A 26728-nucleotide genomic window follows, 5' to 3' on the forward strand; every position below is an offset into this window, starting at 1 on the left:
GTTTTAACTCGAAAGAACCTCAGAATAACAGAATAACAGAAAAATTGAAAACCCAAGAGGAATGCTACTAAACCTTGCATCCCACGATCTTTGCGCCATCTTCATATGATTATTGTGACACACCATTGCATGGTGCAGTCCCACTGGAGTTAGACTGAGTAGGACCCTGTACTTTGAAAATAGAATGGAAAATTATGGCCATCAACTAATTTAATTTATAAAAGAAACTCCCTTGCCTTCCTAAGAAAGGACATTGGGCAGTCTGAAATTATATGCTAATTTTTGCTGAAAAGAACCACCACAAAAGCATCATCATCTAAACCAAAAAAGATGGAAAAGAGTATAAAACCTATAGCAAGAAAAGGGTAAGAAAAACCCAAAGTTATAATGTCAATAACATCAGTTATAAAAATTGTTTATCAAGGAAAATTTATTTCATCATCCTTCTGATCCTACAAATAACTAGCTATAGTAAAACCTAATGTATATCCTAACTTGCATGGCACTGGAAGAAGGCAGCCTTTACCACATAACATATACTTCCCAGTTGGCAAATGGAGACGTTGCGGTTCCACTTTTCTGCCAAAGAGACTTCAAGTCGCAAGTTATCTCAATGCAATGGCTCTCCTATGGCTAGAATGCAGGAGAAGTGAGATGCTCATCTAGTTCCATGGCATACTTGCCATGCCCTGTGGGGCACTGTTATTGGAAGGACCTGCGCACAGATTGGGCGGGCTCCCAGGCCCACCAGAGGGCTCATTCAGTGGTCCCCGCGATGGCGGGCTTCCAATCCCTGACATCCCACCAGTGCCAATGTTTAGCTGGGCAGAAGGGTCTGAAGGTTGTGTTGGTTTCGACTCGTAATGTCCATTCACAGTGAAACCGCCCACGATCACCTACAATAGGGCAAGTAATTGTTTCAGTTGAAATTAAACTCTGGTTTCAATCATGAATTGTAGTTCTAAGGAAAAAAAATGGAGTTATAAATGTTTCTATAGACCCAGGAATAGCTGTATAATGCAACCAGTTAATCCCCTAAAACAGTTCGCTAATATTTCCCAAAAAGGTGGAAAATAAAACTGAACAAAGATATCAGCAGTCTATGAACACCATTTACAATGAAGGGACAATATGTTACAACGTAGTAAAGTGGACCCCGATTAGAAGCATTAATGCTAATACAGAAGATGATTAATATACAGGTACAAGCACTACTAAGTATCAATTACAAGTGAAACTTTTAAGTTGAGGCCATCCTCAACACTTTATTTTTAACCTCGCACATAACCCATAACTTCTCGAGAAACTCAAATGAATGGGATAATGATATGAATAAACATAAAAATATCCTTTTAACCTCACACATAACCCATAACCTCTCGAGAAACTCAAATGAATGGGATAATGATATGAATAAACATAAAAATATCCTAACAACTTTGTGAATGGGATGAGTCCAACTAAAAAATAATTTCCAAGTTAAAATCAAACATTATGACAATGCAATTGGGGCAATATTAGTAACCTCTTTTAGTGCCTGATTCAATTAGATCCTCAAATAGAACAGCTGGTGTATTATGGTCATTAGCATCAAATCACAAGTATTGGCAAAACAAGAAGGGTATTCATAAATGTTTTTTTGTTCAAGCATTTCTTTTGTTAAAGCTATGTATTAGTGTAACTCAACTACTAACTGGGTGGTGCAACAAGGCTTTCCATTCTACCATTTATATATGAATGTTTCGCTCTACATTAAAGATCAGAGGGTTGAACGTTCAGAGTAAATGTGTATGTTGGTAACTGCAACTAAGAGCTTTGGCAATTGGGTGTAATTTAATCATTTTTCCAACAAAATGAAAAAGAAAAAAGAAACTTAAATTGGGTGTGCTTGAATATAAAGAATCTGAAACCGTGCGGGAATGTTTGGTACAATTGAATAGTGATAAGACAATCATTCAAAGGTAAGAGAAACATTGTTAGTTCTGTGCATCACTTGGATCGTATTAAAGAATTCAGTTAAACGTAACTAAGGGCCAACAGATTTCTGGTACAATTGCTTTTAGTTTCTCCTTTCTGCAAGGAGTCTAGAAAGAAGAAACTTAAGAGAAAAATGTGTGCTTTAATACAAGGAAACTGAAACTGTGAATGGTCCTAATCAGGTATCGAACTAGCTTCAAAAGTTTTACAGGAAAGTTCTGGTAACTTAAAAACTCATGGCTGGTAGGGGAGCCAGTGGTTCATATTTTGTAAGGACTCAAAAGGGTGTGTTGGCAGGTTGGGGAGCTGGTGCTCCATATTTTTCACCTTCAGTTTCCTGATGATATTCTCATTTTTTGTAAGGACTTAAAAGGGAAATGGGAAATTTTAAAGTCAATGTGAGAAAAATCAGTATTGTTGGGTTCAATATGGCAATGGAGAGGGTGAGGGAGTTGGCGGAGATAAAGAGCTGCAAAGCTGATGTCCTACCTTGGCTTCCCTTTATGGGTGGGAATGCCATCTAAGGTCTTTCACTCTTTGGGCGGTGATTATTGAGAGAATGGATAATAAAATTGCGGGGTGGAAGAAAAACAACGGATCCTCCGGGGTGGTGTCTCGATCATAATGATAACCTTATCAAATTTACATGTCTGGCTACAAACAAATTTCTTGTCGGAAGGAAAGGACGAAAACAAGACGATCAAGTATTCAAAGAATTGGAATAAAGTATGCAAGAGAAAAAGAAGGATGTGTGATCTTTTGGACCATTTGGTCCGAAAGAAATCAGAGAGTGTTCTAAGGTGCCTAAAGATCCGTTAGAAGATTATTACGGAAGACAGTTTACTTTCAGATGGTGAAGTAGGCTCTTGCAAATTGAATCTTTAGAGGTGTCTCCATTTTTTATTTATTTAAAAAGTGGAGAGAGGTGCTTGCCGGTACCAACAGTAGAAAGAAACAAAATGGCCTCGTGGAGTCCTCCGCCTCTCGTTGTTCTAAAGCATAATTTCATTGGATTTTCCTTGAGTAATCCCAGACCGGCTGTGATTGGAGGAGTTTTTAGGGAAAACAATAGTTTAAGAATCTGGGAGTTATCTAGCTCATTGGCATTAATGACTCCAAAGTCGGCAAGGCAAAGACATTTCTTACGGGGCTGAAAGTTTTCAGAGCAAAATTTGAAGGAACTTTGATGCAGGACAGGCATGGAAAGATCTTTATACACGCAGCTCTAATAACAAATAATGTAGGACGGCTGCTGAAGATCTTTATACATGCAGCTCTGATAGCAATTGACATATGAAGCAAGGCTAAACAATGGTTAAAGTTGTTGAAAAGTTCTTGAATGAGTTTCTTGAAGTCTTGAAAAGGTTTAAAGAAAGGTACAAGAATAAAGAACAGATAAAGCATGTTAAGAAAGGGTAAACATCGGTAAACATCGGTTACATGGGAGGAAAGATAGATAAAGGTTGGTTCTTGAGCAGTTTGATGATTTATAGGTTGTGTAAAGGAAGAGATCGTAGGTTGGTTTGGGTTGTAAAGGATATGGAAAGGGAAAAGGGGACGTGTAAAGGAGAAAAGGGAAGTTGGAAAGAGAATGCGAAAAAAAGGGAAACAGAATGTGGAAAGGGGGAAATGGATAAGAAAAGAATATGAAAAAGAAAAACGTACTAGGCTAGAAAACTAAGTCACACAAGGGTTCTCCTAGACATCACACCTTTGGATATGAACATCACACTTCAGAGAACGCATCACACTGAATCAACAATCATCAATTTTCATTTATATTCAACAGTTTTTGGGTTCAACAGGCCTTTCATATTTATAGGCTATGCAAGCCACTTCAAGTCCGACAAATACAAGGACTTTTAAGTTGCACTGTACGCCCTTGTGGTCACTTAACAACTTAAGTGCTTATTTTCAAATGACTTAAATGCACCTATCACTTAAGATTTTCTTAATACACTTGTAGGCCCCATTTTAAACACTACAACTTAAATAAACCAAATGATATTAGTGGGAGAAGGCCTTGGTACACCTCCGATAACTTAAAGGACTTAAAAGACACCTAAAAGTTAAAATGTGGACCTGAAGATGGTCTGCATCATACTCCCCCACATGAAAAGATTCAATCCCGTCAAATATAATGTTTGGAATGACATGTGGGAGTTCTTCAGTTGGTGTCTGAATCATAACTTAGAGGACTTAAAAAGATAATAATAATTAAAATTTGGAGTTTAAGATGGTCTGCTTCAACTGGAATCTTCGCACGCGTCGCATACGGTTGTGTTTTTTAATGGACTAGATACATCCAATGCACAAGCAATTTTGGACAATCATTTTGTCTGTTTGAAGTGATAATTATAAGGGACACCCTCAACTTACTGGTGCTTTGACCATCACATTAGATAAAAAGCATGTTCGTCTCTAGCAGTAGCTTCCTCCGTCGTAGTCCAAATGCCACTGTAGTATGTCATATAATCCAAATGCCCCTAGTCTAATTAGTACTCATATTCTCTCTTTACATGGACTCTATCTAATCTCCTAACTCATCAACTCAACTCAACTCAACTCAACTCAACTAAGCCTTTGTCCCAAACTAGTTGGAATCTCCTAACTCATCATGAAAACTAAACCACTTCAAGTCCCACAGATACAAGGACTCCTATGACTTAAGGGATTTAAGATAGAGCTAAAATTAAAATTTGGACCCTAAGATGGCCCCATCACCTTTAGTGGTGTAAGGGGATTGACAAAATATAGTGTGGTGGGGAGCCAGAAAGGTAAAAGGGTGGTCGTGGAATCTGTGGCTCATAATCAATTAGATAGACAAAGTGACAAACAACATTGCAAGGGATGGAAGCATATAAGGTTTGCCGTTTGCCAATGAGATTGCTGATTCTAAGCTAAATACAGCGAGACATTCTCATGGAGGGGAAATCTCTGCCCTGATTGTAATTTCTACGGGTTTTATTTTTCATTTTGATCCTTGTGTCGTTTTCTTAATGAATTTGGCTACCGGTCAAAAAAAATCCTGGAAACATCTACCAGAAGTCACTTTACAAAAAGAAAGGTTCCTTTTCAAATACGGTCATTTTTTAAACTGCCTTCTAGAATGAACCCCGTCCAATTGAACATTAATTTAGTATTCTATTCAACCAAAGTTCATATATCAGAAAACATCAACAAACCATCACATAAATATCATAGGAATACCATGTCCTGATGAACCATTATATTTGGAATAAGAAATCCTACAAAAACACACTGAAATTAGGACAAACCTGGACTGGGGATGCTGCTGTTAAAAGCCCGGCCACTCCACCGCCAACAACACGGCCATCGGGACCCGCAAGTGTCACACTCAATCCGCCTGATCGGCTACGCTGAGCACCAGTCTCCGAGAACACAAATGACCCAGAAAGTGTCAGGATCTCATATCGTCCCTGTTTAAACATTAAATAGATTTATACTGGTAAAACACATTTTATCTCTAGACGAGGACGACAGATTACTTAAAGAAAGTAACTCCTACAACAGTAACCAACACCAGCCTCATATTGAAACTTCATGTATTTATGGCATATAAAAGGAAAATACTCGCATCAAATCAGAATAAGCTATGATTTGGCTGACACTTTGACTTATTGCAAACACACGCGTGTGTCGTGTCCACACATGTTGACATTCCTTTAGACACTTTTAAGTGTACTGCTAGAAGTGTCAGCAACTTTTTATGTATGTACGTGTATGAGTGTGCGACTATCTCTAGATTTACAGGTGTCCCCGTTTCTAAATTTTGGGAGTTTGCCGTGTCTAACACTCCGTGTCCGTGTCAACATGTGTCTGTGTCCACAAATCATAAAGAATAAGTAAAATAAAATAAAATTTCACTTCCACATGAAGGTAAACTTTCCACCAAGATTTCAGTTTCACCTTGAAACTTGTCTTTTCTAATTTTTATGATTTTTAAATATTTTTATATTTTCCTAATTTTTAAAATGTTCATATTTAGATATGCTTTCATCGCATTTCCAAGTTCATCTTAAATTTCAATCATTTGCATACATGATTTCCACCATAACTTACAATAAAAAATGACATATTTCCAAGATTCGGTGTAGTATTTCGATTGACGAGGCCTAAACAAAATTGAAACAGCACAGAATCATAATTTCAATGGAAATTTCATTTTGGCTCTTACGAAAACCGAGACATTTCGGCCAAAACGGATCATTTCGAACAGAAATTTGGCACAATGCTCGTGTTCATCTTCAAACACTAATTAGTATCATAGTTATTAAATCGAAGGTTTTAAATTTCGGTTTTGATCGCCACAGAAACAGAAACGTTTCGGTTTCGGGTGGGAATTTGGTGGAAAACCTGTAAAATCAAGGAAAAATATGGAAACATATGTAAATGATTAGAATTTGAAGATGAAGTTTCAAGAAATACTAGAATAAGCACAAATACACACTTATAAACCATCTACAATGATTTAAAAACATTGAACACCTAGTGACATGCACTGTTGCGCATGCCTAATAATTTAGTACATACCAAATTTCACACGTAATCCATATAAATATTTATACATAATACATGCACCACATTTTCCATGCAATTCATATAAATATAATTATGTAATACATGATAATATTGTATATCACTATTACACTTACGATTTTGGTTTATGCATTTTTGTCATTTTGATTTCAGTTTCGATGAGGATAGAAACGAAAACATTTCGGTCGTTTCGTGTCGGTGGAAATTGAAAACCATCACTAGTCCTACATGTGAAACAATTCCACAATTAACAGGCATACACTCCTACACCTCTTTACGAACTTGGCGTGTCTATTTGTTTGCCCTCTACTTTCGTTTGTGTAAAGACAGTAGCACCTGTGCCAATGGGGACCCTTTTTTCTGCATGGTGTGAGCTTTTCACGAATAGTTGTAACCTTAGAACACTGCGACTTATCGTTTCATAAAGAGAACAGTATTTGTTCCATACGTCTGGGCAAGTTGAGATGTAACTTTACAATATAACGAACCATTCAAAAAAAAAATCACAATATAACGAACCTCATAAGTAACTGTTCCACCAGAAGTTGCTGACTGACGGAGTGTCACATTAGAGATAGCACCACTCGCTGATATAATGCATACTGACTGTGATATACTTTGAGAATATGACATTATCAGCGAGGATACATCCTGAAAACAAAGATCATGGCACAAATAGTGAAAAATATTTCCATATCTCCTTAAAACATTTTCTATCAGATCCAGTGTAGTTTCTAACCAACAAAATTTAACTTGAACAGAAGGTGTACGACAGATAACTTATTCACAGTTTAAAAAGAAAAAAAATGGAACATGCATTAAGAAAAGCTAACATTCAATATCAAGAGCATAGATTTCCAATAATTAGCCAAATAAATTGCCAGAACCTTTGTTTTTCCAGCACATAAAACTGAGATCATCCCTTATTTTACATCAGAAGTTCCAAGTTTTTTCTCAAAATTATTCATGAATGGGAAACAAATGTAACTTTCTCTAAAGTTGTTAATTACAAGGATAGTTGTCATCCTGGCATTTTTTTTCTTGCCATGTTTCGCTTTTTCATGTATTTCTTTTACATTTTTCCGGACAGTAGGATTAGACAAATTGGCAGATGGGAAAAATCTTTATTTATATAGAATAAGGAGGCTATTCTGAATGTAGTAAGAGAGCTTAAGAGAGAATCTAGCTGCCATGGAATGTCCACTAAGAGTATTCTCTGATATCTATTTCTTTTCACACAGTTTTTCCCAACCTTGATCAGGGCGTATAAATTTCTTGAAAGAAGAAAAGGTATGACTTCAAGTTTAAGTTAGAGAAAACTGAAACAAAAGCCCATATCAGACTGGAAGACTGCTAATCAAGTTCAAAAATCAAAATCAGATAACTCTGGTATTCCTACCAAAGAAACCTGTACTAATATAAAATAAGTAGAGCAAATCATGCCTAAATAATCATGGAACAGAAATCAAGGGACTGATCCTTTCATAGTTCATCAGCAGATTTTATTCTACATTATTTATTCCATAATTTCATACTTTACTATTGACACACGTATCGACATGTGTCCCCACGTATTGGTACTCCTTTCAACACATGTGACGTACTGCTAGACTTAATGATGGCGTGTCGACAAGTTTTTCTACTTCGTATTGTGTCAAGTCTAAAATAATGTTTTAATATCGAATATTGTGTTTACCTCCACATTTATTATAACTCTTATTTGACTATTAACTCTTCTTTAATTAATATTTGTTGATATTTCCCCACCCCTCTCTCTCTCCGTAAACCTAAATAAGCTTTCCTTCCTACTTCCAAATTTATAGTCATCGCATCCTACCGGTGTCACTTGACCTCATATGGGCAATCAGAAGCGTGAATCATTACAGCTAGCCCCACCATAATCGGATGATCCTAGCACCTTGATCAAATAAGGCATCTTTAGGAGCATGCCATAAGAAGTTGAAACTTTAATTTTTGTCAGCGTTGATCTTACAGATGGAGTGTGCATGTGGCATGGACTAGGATCATGCACGCCTCATGGGGTTCCACCCAAGGTTTTAAATTTCGATTTTGATGTCAGTTTTGGTCAGCAAGGAAATGGAAACATTTCTGTTTCAATGGAAATCTTGTAAAACCAAGGAAACGTATGAAAACCTATGATTTAGCCAACACATTGAATTTATTGCCGATGCACGTGTTGTGCCGTGTCCAAAACGACATGAGAGTCGACACTCCTTTGGACACTTATATGCAGTGTTTAAAAACTCCTTGACTCAACAAGGAACTCGCCCGAGTCAACTCCTTTTTGCCTTGGCTGCGTTCCGCGTTGCACCACATCCGCATTCCTCAGTTTGCCCTATACCCTATAGAGTCAATAAACTCCTTTGACTCTCCCGAGTAATGAACGAGTCGACCGCATCAACCGCGTTCTTAGCCGCGTCCACGCCGAGTCGACAAGGATTTTTCTTTGCCGCATTCCGCATCACATCCGTATTTTTAAACACTGCTTATATGTGTTGCCACAAGTGTTAGACTCAATGTGGGCGTGTGGACACATTTTTGTAGCGTGTTAAGTGTGGCATTCTATTTTATTATAGAATATTGTGTTTACCTCTTTTATTATTAACTCTTCTTTAACTCATATTTGTTGTTATATCCCCTCTCTTAGACTTAAAACCCTAAACAAACTCTTATTCCAATACTATATTCATTGTATCGTAATGGTCTCCCTTTCTCATTGTATATTGGAGACGGAAGAGAATTAGATTAAATTGATAGATGCGTTGCTATTTGATTATCTCGTGTTTGTTTTATAGTTGATTAATTCTAAGATTTATTAGTTTGTTAAATGAATAACATATTTATATTGTTACAGATTATGATAGTAATCAATAATTTTATTCGTATGTACGTGTCACCATTTCTAGATTTTTAGATGTTGTTATGTCAGACAACTCGTGTCCGTGTTGAAACTCAACACACGAATCCGTATCCACAAATTATGATTATATTCACTTTCTATTTTAGTCGTGTCCCCGTTTCTAAATTTTGGGGTTTGCCATGTTTGACACTGTGTCCATGTTGACATGCAACACTCGTGTCCGTGTCCACAAATCATAGATGAAAACATATGCAAATGATGAAATTATAAGATGAAACTTTGGGAATTGCTAGAATAAGCACAAATACATACTTAGAAACCATCATCATACCATTAAAAAAACACTTATAAACCATCACATGCAAGAAAGCCATCCATAATGGCTTAATCGCATCAAACACCGAGTGACATGAATTGTCGCATGTGGCTGGAACAATAAAGTCAATAAATAAGTACAATGTAATGAAGTGTAAGAGAGTACAATGACCCGTCTCCCCTCTAAGGATCCCAACTCTATGTCAATACCACAGAGTTACGTGGCATTATTGGTTCAATGTCAATCGGACATCCTATGCATAAGATACAGTTACTTTGCACAGCTCTGCAGTTCAATGATGTTGGTTAGCAAATATCAATCTCCGCATTAATGAAATGAAATGCAAATATTAACATCTTTCCATTTTTTTTTTGTTCCAGCCATTTCGATCGAAGATCAGAATTCGGTCGAATTTTGGGAATTTCAGTCAAATTTAGAAATTCCAGTCGAATTTCAGGAATTTTGGTTAAAATTTCGGGGAAATAACGACATAAAAGGAAATCATGTAGATTTCGTTTCGGTGAGGATGGAAATGGAAATAATTCGGTTATTTTGGGGAAATTTAAAACCATGAGTCCACCAAATCAAATCTTGATTGCAAATGAATGCTATTTGGGACTCAAGTTTGATCATCAAGATCATTTTTTTTAACGGGACCCAAGGCTAATCATCAAGATCATATCTTAACAATGATCATTTGGGTAGCAAACTCATAAATTTAAGTTCCCGATTCTTATCATCTCTATTTTCACATCATAAAAACTTGGTCATAATAACACATATTTTTATTTGCATGACTCGTACATTGGAGTTCTTTGATGCACTCCCCCCTTGATATTGTCTGTTATGTTTTTTTTTTTGCTTTGTAGATTTGTTGCTCTTCTTTTGTATCGACCAGGTCGGTCCCCTTCTTCTTTTTTTAATAAAATTATCTATCATTCAATAAAAAGAGAAAAAATCTTTTACTTTTTCTCGAACACAAACATCATAAATGTAAATTTTGTTATAGCTATTATAGATCCCCTTTTTTTTGAATGGTAAATAGATCTTATAATTATAAACATAAATAGATATTATAGTTATAAACACAAATTTCTAGCACAAATAGAACGCACGTGTGAGCCCGTAAAGCAAGCGCTTAAAATGTAAGGTATTAAATAACTATAAAGAAATTTAAATCTAAGGTATTTGTAGTATAGAGAAATTTACATTTACGAGGTACTTAATAGCTATAAAAGAAGTTATTGTTCATAAATGTAAATTTTTCTGTACTTACTAAATACCTTATATGTAAATTTCTTTATAGCTATTAGAGATCTTATAAATGTAAATTTCTTTATATGTGCAAGGCGCTTTGGTGGGATCCTCACGGACATTAAAAGATTGTAATCATTTTGATAATGATCAAGTGACATTGCTTCTTTGGTCCGAACCAAGGAATCTGTTAGATATGATGCAAAATGGATCTTGTTCTATCGTTGAGTTCAGTCAGTGCCAGTACTCAGGGGCACACTTTGAGAAATTCCCTCTTTCTTGTAGCTTTGGCTACTAAACTTATGAACAAAGTATAGAGCCTTGAGCCACAGAGAGAACTCTTTGTTCCGTCTTTCGGGTTGCAGGACACATATTTGCCAAAAACATCCTAGTTAGATGTGAAGCTCGCTTCCACGGAAATTCGCTTCGGAAGCAAAGTTCTTCTTGCTTCCCAAATTTAGGGGAAGTGAGCTTCCCAAACGCTTCCTACGGGCTTCCTCTTAACTAAGAGTACACTTCCAATTTAGGTTCAAATTTTGTTAAATATCAAAAGTACACCTCTTGGTTCGGAGGGCGAGCCTTGGCGCAACGGTAAGGTTGTTCCATTGTGACCTGGTGGTAGGGGTGGCCAGAACCGAACCAGAACCGAAGAACCGAACCGGAACCGAAGAACCGAACCGGAACCGAACTGTAAAAAAATATTTTTGGTCCGGTTCGGTTCCACTGATGAAGAACCAAAAAATTTCGGTTCGGTTCCGGGTCTAATGTTCTCGGTTCGGTTCCGGAACCGAAGAACCGAACTTTGAATATATATATATATATAATATTTTTATATTCTATTATATATATACTTAATAATATAAATTACTTATAATATTAATAAGTAATAGTTAATACTATTCTTATAATAAGAAAGTAACTTATATTATAACTTTAATTAAAAGTTTTTATAAATTATAATTAATAATTAATAATTAGCCATTAGAACCGAAGAACCGAACCGGACCGAACCGATTATTTTCGGTCCGGTTCGGTTCGGTCCTACTGTGTACTACGGTTCGGTTCAGTTCTTACGGTTCATGGAACCGAGAACCGAGAACCGAAAAAAAATGAACCGAGAACCGAGAACCGAACCGGTTGGCCACCCCTACCTGGTGGTCACGGGTTCAAGTCACGAAAACAGCCTCTCTGCAAAGCAAGGGTAAGGCTCGTACATCTACCACTCCCTAGACTCCGCAATGGCGGGAGCCTCGTGCACTGGGCCGCCCTGATAATATTAAATAAGGGTATTTAAAAAGATTGGATTTAAAACTTGAAAACTCATTTGAAGGTTTAACTGAAAATTACGATGATCTTTTTCCAAAAACTTAACTTCATATATTGGTGAATAAAACATGTGAAATTGAAATTTCCCAAAACTTGTAACTCTAATTAGTCACGAAGAAGTCTTATCATGTACTTAATTCTTACTTATATTAACCCTTCCTCCCTAACCTCCTACAATTCTACTCTTTCTATACAGTTCTTATTCACTTTTATTGAGGTTTATTACATGTTTGATGTTGACTTCCAATGATGCTTTCCACACTTTTTCTCTTTTCTATTCACACATTTTCACTTTTCTAAACCCATCGCTTCCTACATTGCTTCTCGTACTCGCTTCCCACTCTGGCACTAGGACCTAGGGAGTAGGTGAGTCAGTCTAGTCCTTGAGAAGAGCTAGTCCCGTGAGTAGAGCTAGTGAAAGTCGAAAACACGTTCAGCTCAAGCGTCTTAAGGAAATCCATCTTGTCGCTACTCAAGTTACGGGTGCAATGGGTATGGGAGAACTCCGAAGGCCTTGGCAGTCACCAACTACTGATTTCAATGGGAAAAACATTCTATAGAGTATTGTATTAATGTTGGGGAAGAATGCTCTTTAAAGTCTTATATTGATGATCTCTTTCCTTAAAGAGCTTAAAAATATAAGGTATTTAATAGATATAAAAAAATTTACGCCTAAAGTATTTAGTAAGTACAGAGAAATTTACATGTAAATTTGATAGCCATAAAGAAATTACTATTTATGAGGTATCTAATAGTAAAAGAAAGCTTACATTGATAAGGTTTTAAACAACCTCAAGGGCCACCTAAGTTTTCCCATTATATATTTGTGCAAAAAATATTTGCTTTTGTGACTAATGTTTTTGTGAGCCCAATACTCCTTGGGTCCCACAAAAGCACGTGTGTGGTCCCCGCAAGTTGTACATGGTCCTAGTCCCACGACTCATGGACACCCCATCCATAAGATCAATGCCTACAAAATATCAATGGTTGAGCTTTCCTTGGCAAGTACCTAAAGATGCCTTATTGATCAAGGTCATAAAATCATCCAATCATGGTGGGACCAATTGCAATGGGTTGGACTTGTAGTTGCCCATCGTATCAACAAAACCGATTATGTACAAATGAGCTGTGAAATACATGGGACTAGAGCCCCCTTCCTTTTTTATCATGTATTTAAATCACATTATGGTGTGTGTGTGTGTGTGTGTGATGTATTTATCATGTACATATAGCGCATAATAGGACTAGAGCCCCCTTCCTTTTTTATCATGTATTTAAATCACATTATGGTGTGTGTGTGTGTGTGTGATGTATTTATCATGTACATATAGCCCACATTATGGTGTGTGTGTGTGTGTGATGTGATTATCATGTACATCTAGCCCTCCCCAGACCCCGCAATGGCAAGAGCCTCGTGCACTGGGCCGCCCTTTTTTTATTTAAATCACACTATGGTATTATTAGTATAATATAGCATATAGATTTCCTTAATTTAAATGTTTGTTGAAAGGTATTTAATATCAATAAAACAAACTACCATTTCCAAAAAAAAATCAATAGAGAAATTTACATGTATAAGATTTAAATAACTATATATATATATATATATATATATAAGGACGACCCAATGCACGAGGCTCGCGCCATTGCGGGGTCTGGGGAGGGTTAGATGTACGCAGCCTTACCCCTGCTTTGCAGAGAGGCTGTTTCCATGACTCGAACCCGGGACCACCATGTCACAATGGAGCAACCTTACCGTTGCACTAAGGCTCGCCCTCTCTCTCTCTCTCTCTCTCTCTCTCTCTCTCTCTCTCTCTCTCTCTCTAGCAATGTTTTAAATTTCGACCGAAATCCGAAATTTTGGGTTTCGGTCGAGAACGAAACCGAAATTGGGTATACTCGAAACCGTATATAATTTTGGTCGAAATTTCGTTTCACCGGAAATTTCGGCCGATATTTAAGGGATTTCACCCAAAAAGTAGATTTTATTCCATCAAATAATAATTTCCCGAAACCGAAATTGGGTATACTTGAAACCGTATATAATTTTGGTCGAAATTTCGGTCGAAAATTTCTATGGAATAATATAATATTTATTTGATTTCATGGATTTCGCCTGAAATTTTGGAATTTCAGCCTAAAATTGCGGTTTCGATGAGGACTGAAATCACCCCCGAAACCGAAATCTAAAACCTTGCTCTCTAGATATATATATATATAGGGAAAACTATTCGTGAGCTTGAGCGCCCAAACACATGGGTCCCACATTTTTTGTGATGATCCAAACCATTCATTTGCAAGGCCCCATCATATATATATATATATATATATATATATCTCTTTTGAATGGTAACCTCTTTATACATATTTAATACACAAACATTTATAGGGTTTTAGATAGCCTATGGGCTTAATAGAAAGAAATTTAGTTTTATAGAGTTTTAAATAACCGAGGGGTTTAATCTATGTTGCATCAGTACGGCCTACAGTATGAGTGTCAGAATCCGACAAGTGAAACAGGTGTCAGATTCGGCAAACCTCAAAAAGAAAGATTTGTGGATTTGCCAGAATATTTTAATCATTTCTCAAAATTTAATTTGTTTAGATAATACTGTGGTTATACCCAGTAATATATTGAAAATTTTAATAGGTTAAGTAAATATAATGTTGTGTTTTTATATAAAAACTTACTAGTGGGTAGATAAAACTCAAAACATGCGGTAATTATAAAGTTATGGTAGTAGAAAATCCTAATGTATTTGAATCCGACATGTGTCTGACAAGGGTACTTCGCCCATTCAAAAGAATCCATGGAACATAAGGTTTAATAGAGAGATTACATTTATGGGTTTAATAAATGGGTTTTTTTTAGTTCAATATTTATGGGTTGTTTTAAATAGCATATGGGCTCAATCAAGAGAGATTTTGCACTTAGTGTTTTAAATAGCCTAGGGGGTTGTGCACATAACAGGTCAGACTTTTCATTTATTTGATTTCTATAGGTATTAAAAAATTTGGGTAGCTTTCTTTCTAGTCATATATCGTATAGTTATTAAAAAGTTAAGAACCAAAAAAAATTGGGGTTGTTTCAATTCTTGAGGCTGGGGTAGCAGATGGAAACTCCAATTTTCTGGTTATATATAGTATAGATTAAAGACCTTTCAGATGTAAATTTCTTTATAGCTATTAAATACCTTATATAACTAATAAGTGAACTACTACATTGATAGAACCAAGGTTGCTAGAGCAGGAAGCAAAGCGGGAAGCGGCAAGGTTCGGGGAATTTTTTTAATAGTTGAATATTTAAAAAAAAATTAATAAAAAATTATTAAAAAATATAAAAAATATAAGAAATAATTATATGAACCAAATATTTTAAAAAAATACTTTTTATTAAAAGATCCAACTTTTACTTAAAGGAAAATCACTATCAGTTGAAATGCATGTGTTGACCAGTCTGTTGACCAGTACCTGACAAGAAAAAAAAAATTAGAAACTGAATTATGAGATTTTTTTACCGGACTTTTGAGATTTAATAATGTTTGGAAATGATAGAATTTATGAATTTTTAAAATTGGAAAAATACCCCATAATTTGGAAGTTAAGATTTTGACCCGACCCGTTTTTTTTAATTTTGTATTAGAACTAGAAAGTTGACTTTTTATCCTTTTAGATTTGGGTCTTGGAACTATTTTCAATAGATTTAAATGGGGGTTATTCCCTTATTTACATGTAAATTTTAAGTACTTAAATTACTTTACATGGTGCTTAAAATTTACATGTAAATTTTAAGTACTTAAATTACTTTACATGTAAATACTAAGAAGTGGAAGAGAAGAGGACTAGCAAGAGACATGGAGGGTAGAAAGAAAACGTGCCTCCCATAGAGTGGGATACGCATTTCCCATAGCTTGGGAATCGAATTTCCCATAGAGTGGGAATCGTGTTTCCCACGTTCCGAAACGGGATTCCCAAAAATCGAGGAATCGATAAGATATGGGCATTTCTAAGGAAATTATAATATACATTGACCATGTATCAAGGCAATTATGGGCATTCCACCTCTAGCTCAATAACCAAGCTATTGTATACATTATAGTTGTTTAAAAAATTAGGCATTAAATACCCCTTACATCTTTATGCTATGGCTCTATTACCAGGGGTGCAAATCTGGTCGAGTTGAGTCGGATTGAAGCCAACCCAAAACTCTAAACTATCAACCCAAACCAGACCCGACTCTCAACCCAATGAAGGCCAACCTGACTCGACCCGAGAAATTAATATCTCAACCCAAACCGGACCAGACCCTGACCCGATTTCCCAATTTGGGTCGGGTTGAGTCGGGTCGGGTCGGGTCGGGTTGACCCGGTTATGGTGATATCATTCCCCTTCAGGTTTTTTTGTTCTAAGAAAACAAAACACAAAAATGGTAAAAAAATTAAAATTAAAATGCCGGGTTTTGATGCAGGCCGGGTCAACCAGACACCTCAACCCAAACCCGACTCAAACACAACCCGACCCATGATTTTTTCGGGTTGAACCGACCCGAGTTGCACATCTTGAGTTAGAGAGTCGAGTGCGAGGTGAGGCTAGCATCAAACAAAAAGAAAGGCCATGGAAGGGACTACTTTCATTCCATCCCGCTCGATAAAGGGCCAACCACACCACCTCTTTGGAGAAAAGAAAAGCTCCAATATATCGCTCCTTGGTTATGCCATCCTGAATCAAGAAAATCATTCTGGAAAGGAATGATGTGATGATCCTAGAATCTTCCAAAATTCTTTGCCACTTCAATACATTTAACTTGAGTACTGCAGCAAATAACTATGAGTAATTCATTTTATCCTGTTATTGTGACCTCTGTTCTACGTGATGGTGAGCCTTATTTCCTAACCATACTCTGGCTTCGGACTTGAGAGTTTACCGATAAAAGCATATATTCTTTGCATGAATGATGTTAACACGTAGTGCATGTCATTTTGTTGTCTAATGACTCTAATCACTAATTGGAGATCGGCAAGAAACAAAATAAAGTCAAAGCCTGGCATTCAGAAGTATAGCATAACTGGAAGTAAAATATGACCCGTACAAATCACATTGTGGCAGTGATCATGCAATAAATACAAACATAAATATACCATTCAAAAAATGCAAACATAAATATGCACCTAGAATTAAAGAAATGCATACCTCTCCGGTTTTCACAAAAATAACATTTGGTACAAATCCAGCAAAATTAGTAGGTAGCGTAAATCCAACCCCTGAAGATCCCGCAAGATTAACATTTGGTGTAAAAGTAACCGCTGAAGATACTGCAAGATTAGTAGGTGGCATAAATCCAACCCCTGAAGATCCTGCAAGATTAACAGGTGACGTAAATCCAACTGCTGAATTTCCTGCAAGATTAACTTGTGGTGTTAATCCAACCCCTGAAGATCCCGCAGGTCAAAAACTCAATAAGGATGAATTGTGCTAAAATATTCAAAATGTGAAAACAAATAACTACATAAAATAAAAGTCAGAAGCAAGATGCCACCTAAAAGGAAATGATAATAGCTTATATAAAATCAAGATTTCAAAAACAAAAATAAAATGAAAAGAAATTCACACATAGGGTAACTAGTAAGTAGTAACCATTTGTTTTAGTGAATTGAAAAGTGTAACATGTGTCATGTTTAAATAAAAAATTCGAAGTATTTTTTTTCAATACACTGTTATATTAGATATAGGATTCACACATGAGGTAACTAATAACCATTTTTTTTTAGTGAAATGGAAAGTGTGACATGGGTTATGTTTAACTCAAAAAATAAAGCCTCAGACCATATATCAGAAAACAACAGAATAGCATTGCCTAGATAGAAAATATGAAACAATTATACCATTAAACTAGGTCGTTTCTCCAGCCATTTCAAAAAAAAAAAAGTAGGTCGTTTCTCCACTATTAGAAAAACCAGCATTGAAGCTAGATAAAAAATAATAAGACCATTTAACTATGTTAAAAGCCAAAATAACAAATATTAAGGGCATATGAGTAATTTCCACAATTTCATTTCTACTTGTCTATTTAATAAAAGTTAGAAGCAAGATGCCACCTAAAATTAAATGATAATAGCCTGTATAAAATCAAGATTTAAAAAAAGAAAATGAAAAGTGTAACATAAGATGATTTTTTATAGAGAATTCAAAAGTGTAGCATGGATTCTGTTTAAATAAAAAATTCAAAGAATTTTTTTTTCAATACACTGTATTTTACATTTTGGATTCACACATAAGATACGGAATAACCATTTTTTTAGTGAATTGGAAATTGTAACATGGGTTATGTTTAAATCAAAAAATAAAAGGAGAAGTTCTTTCAACACATAGTTACTTTATATTTAGGACTGGATTTCAGAAAATTAAAATAGGGCCTCAGAACATGTATCAGAAAATAACAGAATATCATAGCCTAAAAAGAAAATATGAAACAATTATACCATCAAACTAGTTCATTTCTCCACTATTAAAAAAAGGCCATTATTGAAGGCTTGAAGCTACAAAAAAATAATAGAACAATTTAACCAAGTCATAAACCAAAATATCAAATTAAGGGCATACGGGTAATTTCACCAGTTTCATTTCTACCTCTAACTATCAATCCATTTCTACTTCTTTTTTGTCAGTAAAAAAACACCAGCAAAACCACAACTTCATCAAAACATTAAAGTCTAAGATAACCAATGCAATCAAGAATTCCCAGCTTATACACAAAACTTACTCACATGAAAGGCATAAATAATGCAAAAGAACATCAAACCAAAACCAAAGAAACAGAATTGAAAGCAACCATATGAACAATTAACACCAACCCATTAAAGGAAAAAGAACATGGAGAAAGAATATCATTCAAAAAAAAAAAAACCATAGAGACAGAAAATTGAGGAAATTACCCAAAGCAGCCATCTGCTGCTTCTTGCCGGAGCCAGGAGGTCGCCCTCTTGGCCTCTTCATTGAGGACGAAGATGGGCCGGCGCCCACCACTGGTGGCAGCTGCGGAACAGCTGGTGAAGCGGGGTTGGACGAAATGGGGTTTATTATGAGGGCCGTGGTGGGATTGGGCGGAATGGGGCTCATTGCGAGAGCCATGGTCGGATTGGGCGAAATTGGATTGGGCGGAATGGAGTTTGTTGCAAGGGAAATGGTGGGATTGGGCGGAATGGAGTTCATTGGGACGGCAATGGTGGGATTGGGCGGAATGGAGTTCATTGGGACGGCAAGGGTGGGATTGGGCGGAATGGAGTTCATTGGGAAGGCCATTGTGGGATTGGGCGAAATGGGATTGAGAGGAATAGGGCTGATTGCAAGGGCCATTGAGATGTCGGGACCGTACTTTCTAGGCCGCCCCCGCTTCTTTTTCATCGAATCCCCCATGTTCATATTAAGGCCTTGGCGGGAACCTATATTGCCTGCTCCTCCGCTGCTCGTGTAGGAAGAAGGTTCTGCACGTGTTCTGTAGACAGCCGTTCCTTCCCCAGAAAAAGCTAATTTGATGCCCTGTGCTCCCTGTTGTTGAGATGGCATTGGAGTTGTGTGCAAAACGAGGGACTCTCTACCAGACATGAATGCAGTTGAGCAAAAATGCTATGGTTCTCTCACTTTCATACAAAGGATTCACAAACCCTGCATAACATTAAAACCCTAACTGAACAAACATCAATGAACGCATAAACGCGTAATTTCACCGGAGCTCGTGTTTCACAAACAAAAAATCAGAGAAAAACGAGAGAGGGAATCTACTACCTTTCAAAAATCCAAACAAATAAAACCCTAATTTACAGAACCCTTTTAGAACGATAGATTTGGATTCTGCTCTACTTCTTCCAGACAAAAAGATCGCTGGATCACTACTTTTACAAACAAACTACACAAAAATAACTCAAAAAAAAAAAAAAAACAAAAAAAAAACTGATCTTTAAAACCACAGATAGCTAAAACCCTAACACAACACCAGAAAAAAACCATAAACCCTAGAACTCGAGAGTCTTTTCTCTTCCTTAGCTGATCGCAAGAACAAAAATCACAAAACTGAAATTCCGAAAATTCCACCACACACACACACACACAAAAAAATAAAAATAAAATAAAATTTAACCTCACGTTATAGTTAAAAAAAAAAAAAAAAAAAAACTTACATTTAAAACCCCAGATAGCTACAACCCTAACAAAAAGTCCAGAAAACCCAAAACCCTAGAACTCGAGAGTCGGTTATCTTCCTTAGCTGATCGCAAGAACAAAAATCACCAGACAGAAATTCCGAAAATTCCACCACACAAAAAATAATAATAATAATAAATAAATAAATAAATAGAAAATTTAACCTCACCTTATAGTAAAAAAAAAAAAAAATTAACTGACATTTAAAACCCCAGATAGGTAAAACCCTAACAAAAAGTCCAGAAAACCCTAAACCCTAGAACTCGAGAGTCCTTTCTCTTCCTTAACTGATCTCAATAAAAAAATCAGTCCAAAAAATTCCATCTTGCACACACACAAAAAAAAAAAAAAAAAAAATTTAACCTCACCTATGAAATCACCAGAAATTGCCCATATCCTGCAAAAAAACAAAGAAATTTCCATTAAAACAAACCACCTTTGTAAAAAATAAGTTACTGAAATTCTCCATTTTTTCGACTTTTACCGTATTTAATTTCAGAAGAAGAAAAAGAAAGTTTTGAAAAAGAAAAAAAAAAAAAAACAGAGAGATGATAAAAAATGGTGTAAGCACTAATCATAGCTGGAAAAAAGAAAAAGAAAATTCCGACAAAGAAAGAGACAGATGAGAGAGAGAGAGAGAGATTATAGAGTTTTCAGAGAAAACAGAGCTTCAAAGCTCTGAAAATAAAATTGGGTATTCACCTTTTTCTTATTTTTCTCCTTTTTCCATGCCCTCCTCAGGCCTTTATATTTAAAAGACGGAGATAATATATATTGGCCCCTTTTTCTTACTTGGGACAGCCCCCTCTATTGTTAAAGCGAAATTTATTTTTTTACTTGATTATTTGATTTTTATCTCAAAATTTTTAATTCTTTCTTTTCCTTCTATTTTTTTTTATATGGGAAAAGAAATGCTCTATAGCTGCGTTAGCTAATTGACAAAACTAAATATTTGATAATTTTATTTAATATTTGAAGGAATTTATGATAAAAGGATTTTCTTCTATATTAGAAAAGAAATGCTCCTATTTAACTTTCAGAATAATTAGATTTTTATTTTAGATTAAAGGATTTTCTTCTATATTGGAAAAGAAATGCTCCAAGTTTCGTTATAGCATCTATAACTACCTCTAGTTTTGGTAAAAAGCACGGCGAACCAACCATGTTAGTGAGTAGGAAATAGCCCTTGCATATACCTAATTCGATTTTGTAAATTTCTCGAGATACTTTCTTACCAAGTTTCGTTATAGCCTACCTCTAGTTTAAGTAAAAGCGCGGCAAACCTACCGTATCAATGAGTTGGAAATAGCCCTCGCATATACCAAATTCGGTTTTGTAAATTTCTCGAGATACTTTCTTACGAAGTTTCGTTATAGCATCTATAACAACATGTAAAAAGTGCGGCGAACCTACCATGTCAGTGCATTAAAATTCGGGGTGCAACTTGGGACGGGGCGGGTTGAGCTTTCGCTAATAAAATGTATTGAATTTAACTGGAACCCGGCCTGATTTTATTGTTAAAGCTCAACCTGAATTCCCAAAAATTGACCAAATTTCACCCTAATTAAAATGGATTTACGGATCGTGTTTCCATCACCTTAATAAGTGTAAAACAAAATCAGCCACCCTATTATTATCAAAACATAGTCATATGGATATAAGTTGCCTATACAAAAATTTACATTAAAATATAAAAAAACGTTCTCACAATTTCCACAGGTAATAATAGTGCATCGGCAATGGTTGGCACCTTACATGAGTATTATTACAAAAAGTGCGGATGAATAAAATTTTGCACGGCGCTGTTATTTATTATATAACATTAACTTAATTATAAATTGTTTTGTGAATTTAAAATCTAATAATATAAAAAATAAAAATAATAATATGCCATTTTCTTGATTTTTTTTTGGTATATGAATATATTAAAGAGAAAAAGCTTTTATCTTACCAAATAAAAACCCAGGTTATTTATGTTTTAAACAAAATAAAAGGTTTTGCCTTTTTGGACCACACTTACACATTTTCCGGGATTTTTAGAGAATCTTTTCAGGAGAGAGGAAAAAAGACAGAGTATTTGGACAACCTTTTTCTCTCACAGCTGGAATTTGTTTTACTACTAATCAAGCTTATCTTGACTTAGATGACTTTTTAACAAGTTAATTTTTTTAATAAGAAAATCCAGTCCAAAAAAAGCCAAAAAGAAAATCTGGACGGTAGGATGCAAGTAATCTAGGCCGTTGATCGTGTGGACCGTCGCAGCGATCATCCAATCGCACTAGAGTCAAATGGAAAATTTGGAAATTGTGCTAAACTTGTGGTTAATTATTCTGATACCGCTTAAAATGAAATAAAAAACAGAAAATTGATGTTTTATTTCTTTATTAAAAACTCTAAGCATACTTTATCGGTTCCATTTTTACATAATAATGACAAATTAAAAATATTTTCTAAATAGACCTCGGAAAATTTAAAAAGTAATTAAAATCTTAGATTTTTCTTAAACAAAATACCAACTAATAACATTTTATATTTCAGAAATGATTTCCGCAGCTGTGTTTAATTAGTTGTTAAAAGCTATTATAATTCTCAGAAAGCTAATTATTAAAAAAATTTAATTTATTAAAATTGTTGAGAGTAAAGCTAATTACTTAAGAACAAAAAATTATGAAGAGTTAGGAATTTGTACATTTTAGGGCGTGTTCGGCATGCTAATTCTCAAGATTTTTTTCCCTCATTATCCGCCAAAAAAAAAGCTAATTAATTTTATTTTGGTTTTCCCATTTCCTCACTCCTCGATTATTAAACTCTTTTGTAATTAATTTTTTATAACTTTTTTTGGAAATTCTAATAATTTTTAAAATCCAATTAAGAAAATGTGAAATAAGGAGGGGGGTGCCATATTGAAACAAGGAGTGCATATATTATTAATTACTTACTATTTGTGCTGGTCCTAAAATCTTTCTCAAGATCCTCGCGCGTGCCTTTTGCTTGTGCATGTACTGCAACCAGCTCACGTGTCTTAATTCATCCTGGGTTTCATCGACCATGCATATATGGTAATTCGCATTAGTTACGTGTAAGAGAAAGGATAAGAACAAATCTGAGATAGATACTGTAAGATTTCCAAATTTAAAAGAACGCGGCAAATGGCAGAGGAAGATTTTTTCTTTGGTGTACGCGCGTTGCTGCTCTTAGTCAGGGAGATATTCTTTGATATTTTATCCAACGACAGCCTATTTTATAAGTATCTGCCTTTGGATCAAATATCAAGGGTGGCACCTATTTTGTACCTCTATTAGAATTTCACACAAAGTACATTTTATTTTAGACCGTTCGATCAATGCTATTTTTCGGCAGTGGACGATCTAAGGTGGGGCCTTACCAAATGAACGATTCTGATCACATAACACTTGCCACTTGTGATGTGATGATCAAGCAAGCTACCAAAACTCGTGGGGTTGGATCAAATATCAAGGGGGCATCGTGTATAAAAACTCTTGAAGGGGTTTCAATGTGCCAATATATCAGAAATATTTTTGAATATTTTGAAATGAGGAAGTCTAAACTGAAGGGCGCCCTTGCAAAAAAGAGGTGAAAGGGCTCCCCCATTGGCTGCACATCACCATCGTGTTTAACTTTTCAGCCGCTATTAATGCATGATGGTGATGTGTAGCCAATAGGAAAGCCCTTTCACCTCTTTTTTGCAAGGGCTCCCTTCAGTTTAGACTTCCTCTTTTGAAATATTTATAATATATCCGTATAGGAGATGGTGCAAGATGTCAATGTATTGAAAATATTTAGGAATGTTTTTTAATATTCATAATTTAACGGTATCATGCACCCACTTATTTCACTAACTATGACACTACTATTAAACACGAGTTTGGCTCTTGTTGTTGGGCCCATCTTGATTGAAAATCCTAGCCCTTGATCTAATAGGTCATGTTTAGGATTCCGCCGTGGTAAGAAAAAAGTAACATTTTTTGTGTGAGGCTTAATTATAGGGTTTCACTAAGGTTAGATGATTTACGCATAACCTTAATCAGTGCTAATATAGAGCACTTAAAGTAACATAGATAGAGATCATCGTAGACTAATTAACTTATCTAATTTAACCTAATCTACTACCAAATAATCCAATGGTCAGATCTTACAAGATAGATATATTATAACATGTCCCATCAAACGTATTTGGAATGGAAATCGCGCGACTTATGTTTGATTACAATAAAATATTCCTAATAAGAAATGTTATCAGAATCCGTGATTCAGTACAAACTGTTGAAGGTTGATGATGAATGTCCGTGATAATGTTGACTTGCATGTTGAAGAAATTAAGTGTCTCCTGAAGGATGAGCTGAGAAACTCACTTGTAGAAGTCAGAGGGTAAATAAACTAATAATAGGTTGTTGCCTCAACAACCAAAGACGTACCTTGATAGGCGAGTCCTCATAGGTGAGTTTGGGATATCGATTCTCATGCAAATGAATTATTATGTAAGTGTCGTGATAAGAATAAAAGTGCCTCATTGGACAAGTCACAATGGGTCAATTTTTGGAGAATTTATATGATGGGTGGCCGTGAAAACACGTAAAATCATTTCCATAGGATGATCCTAACCCTCCGATCTGTAGAAGATTCCATAAATGATTTTTGAAAATCTCCATTTTCAGACCATTTCAGATCGGAGGGTTAGGATCATCCTATGGAAATGATAATTAGGTCATATCCTATTTACGTTGTGCCCAAACAGATGAACGGTTGAGATCATAAAAAAAAGTGGGCCGTACCTACTTTTTTAGGCTTCACGTGTTTTCACAGCCACCCATCATATAAATTCTCCAATTTTTGTATCAATCCTTGTAAAAAATAGAACTACTGACACACACCTCTCAAAAGAAATGAAGCACCACAATTGAATAGAGCAACTATTTCAGGCACACGCCTCAACTGAAATAAACCAAATGAAATATATATAGGGTTTGAAAAAAATTATGTAAGAAAGAAATTGAGAGAGAAAGAAAAGTACCAAGTGGAGCCGCAACCAAGGTTTTAAATTTCAGTTGCGGCCAGAATTTCGGGGGTAACCGAAACCGAAATTTTTCTGAGATCCCGAAATTTCAGCCAAAATTCAGTAAAGGCGGATGAAATGTTGTTTTTTTGGGCCGAAGTTTCGGTAATTTTGGTAATTTTGGCTGAAATTCGGTAAAGGAATAAAAAATTAATATTTTTTTTTTCCAAATTTCGCCGAAATTTCCAAAATTTGGTAAGTTTCAGCCGTTTTGGTTTCAGTACGTTTTGGTGTCGGTCTCGATCGAAATCTCTACAAAATTTAAAACCATGGCCGCAACTACCAGCTGAGGACGACGACAATCAGCACCAATAGTGTGACGACTCCGTGTATCTAAATAGTGCAAAGATTTTTTTTTTAAAGGGTGTAGACATCAATATTAGAAGGTGTTTATAGTAAGATGATGTGAGAAGGTATTTGCAGAAAAATGAGGAGAGTCTAAAAAAAGAAAGAGAAATAAAAAATTAGAAAGAAAGGGGCCCCATTATCATTTGTAGGGTAAATAGTTTTTTGAAGAAAGAAGAAATGGGGTATAAAAATTAAAATGGAGAGTTTAATTTTCAACCCTCCTCACTTTTAATCGCTTCAGGCGCTTCTTTTCTTTTTCATTCTCCTTCCTTTTCTTCACCAATCCTATTCTTCTCATTTATTTCTTCATTTTTTTTTTTTGGTAATAGAAAGGGGTTTTCTACCGTAGGGGGTGGGTTAAACTGGTGAAATTCTTTAAGCAATGACAAGTTTTCTAAGAATTAAAGATTTAAAAATTAATTATTTAGAAATCTCCATAGGAATATGCGACTTATTGCACGAAATAAAGTTATTTAGAGTAGAGGAAAAGACCAATGTTTGAATGCCGCGTGTAGCACCAACGAGAATGTATGTAGGTCATATTTAGGATATAAGCTAGCCGCTCGGAAATCACCTAAGTTCGCATGGATTTTTTCTCATTTTTTTTGGGTTCTTCTTTATTTGGGCTTTATTTTGTTATCGAATAAAAGAATACGAATTTTATCCTAATTTCTATTTTTTCCTGCATTTGGGATCTGTTGAGTTGCTTTGGATCAAATATACAGTTAGATTTCCCACTCATCATGTCTTCTCCCATGATAATAATCATCAATTTCTAATTTTGAGTTTCATGGCT

The 26728-nt window shown here is 35.5% G+C and overlaps 1 protein-coding gene across 4 annotated transcripts; it reads right to left on the reverse strand.

The window, feature by feature from the left end:
* Positions 1-331: 331 nt before the first annotated feature.
* On the reverse strand, positions 332-21236 carry LOC143850310 (AT hook motif DNA-binding family protein). 4 transcript variants are annotated; one of them, XM_077359580.1, is made up of 7 exons: positions 21213-21236; positions 20879-20907; positions 19247-19976; positions 17505-17668; positions 7057-7188; positions 5256-5417; positions 332-896 (listed from the first exon to the last, which is right to left on the reverse strand). In XM_077359580.1, exons 3-7 carry the CDS (start codon positions 19914-19916, stop codon positions 663-665), a joined length of 1362 nt encoding a protein of 453 aa, XP_077215695.1. In that variant the 5' UTR covers positions 19917-19976; positions 20879-20907; positions 21213-21236; the 3' UTR covers positions 332-662. The 4 variants fall into 4 exon arrangements, with proteins under 4 accessions (XP_077215695.1, XP_077215682.1, XP_077215687.1 ...); XM_077359567.1 differs by having other exon boundaries at positions 17505-17710; XM_077359572.1 differs by lacking the exon at positions 21213-21236 and adding an exon at positions 20995-21018 and having other exon boundaries at positions 17505-17710.
* Positions 21237-26728: the final 5492 nt, after the last annotated feature.

This window comes from Tasmannia lanceolata, unplaced genomic scaffold (genome assembly GCF_043159265.1).
Source record: "Tasmannia lanceolata isolate RefF3 unplaced genomic scaffold, GAP_Taslan_0.1 ptg000003l, whole genome shotgun sequence".
Lineage (NCBI taxonomy): Eukaryota > Viridiplantae > Streptophyta > Magnoliopsida > Canellales > Winteraceae > Tasmannia > Tasmannia lanceolata.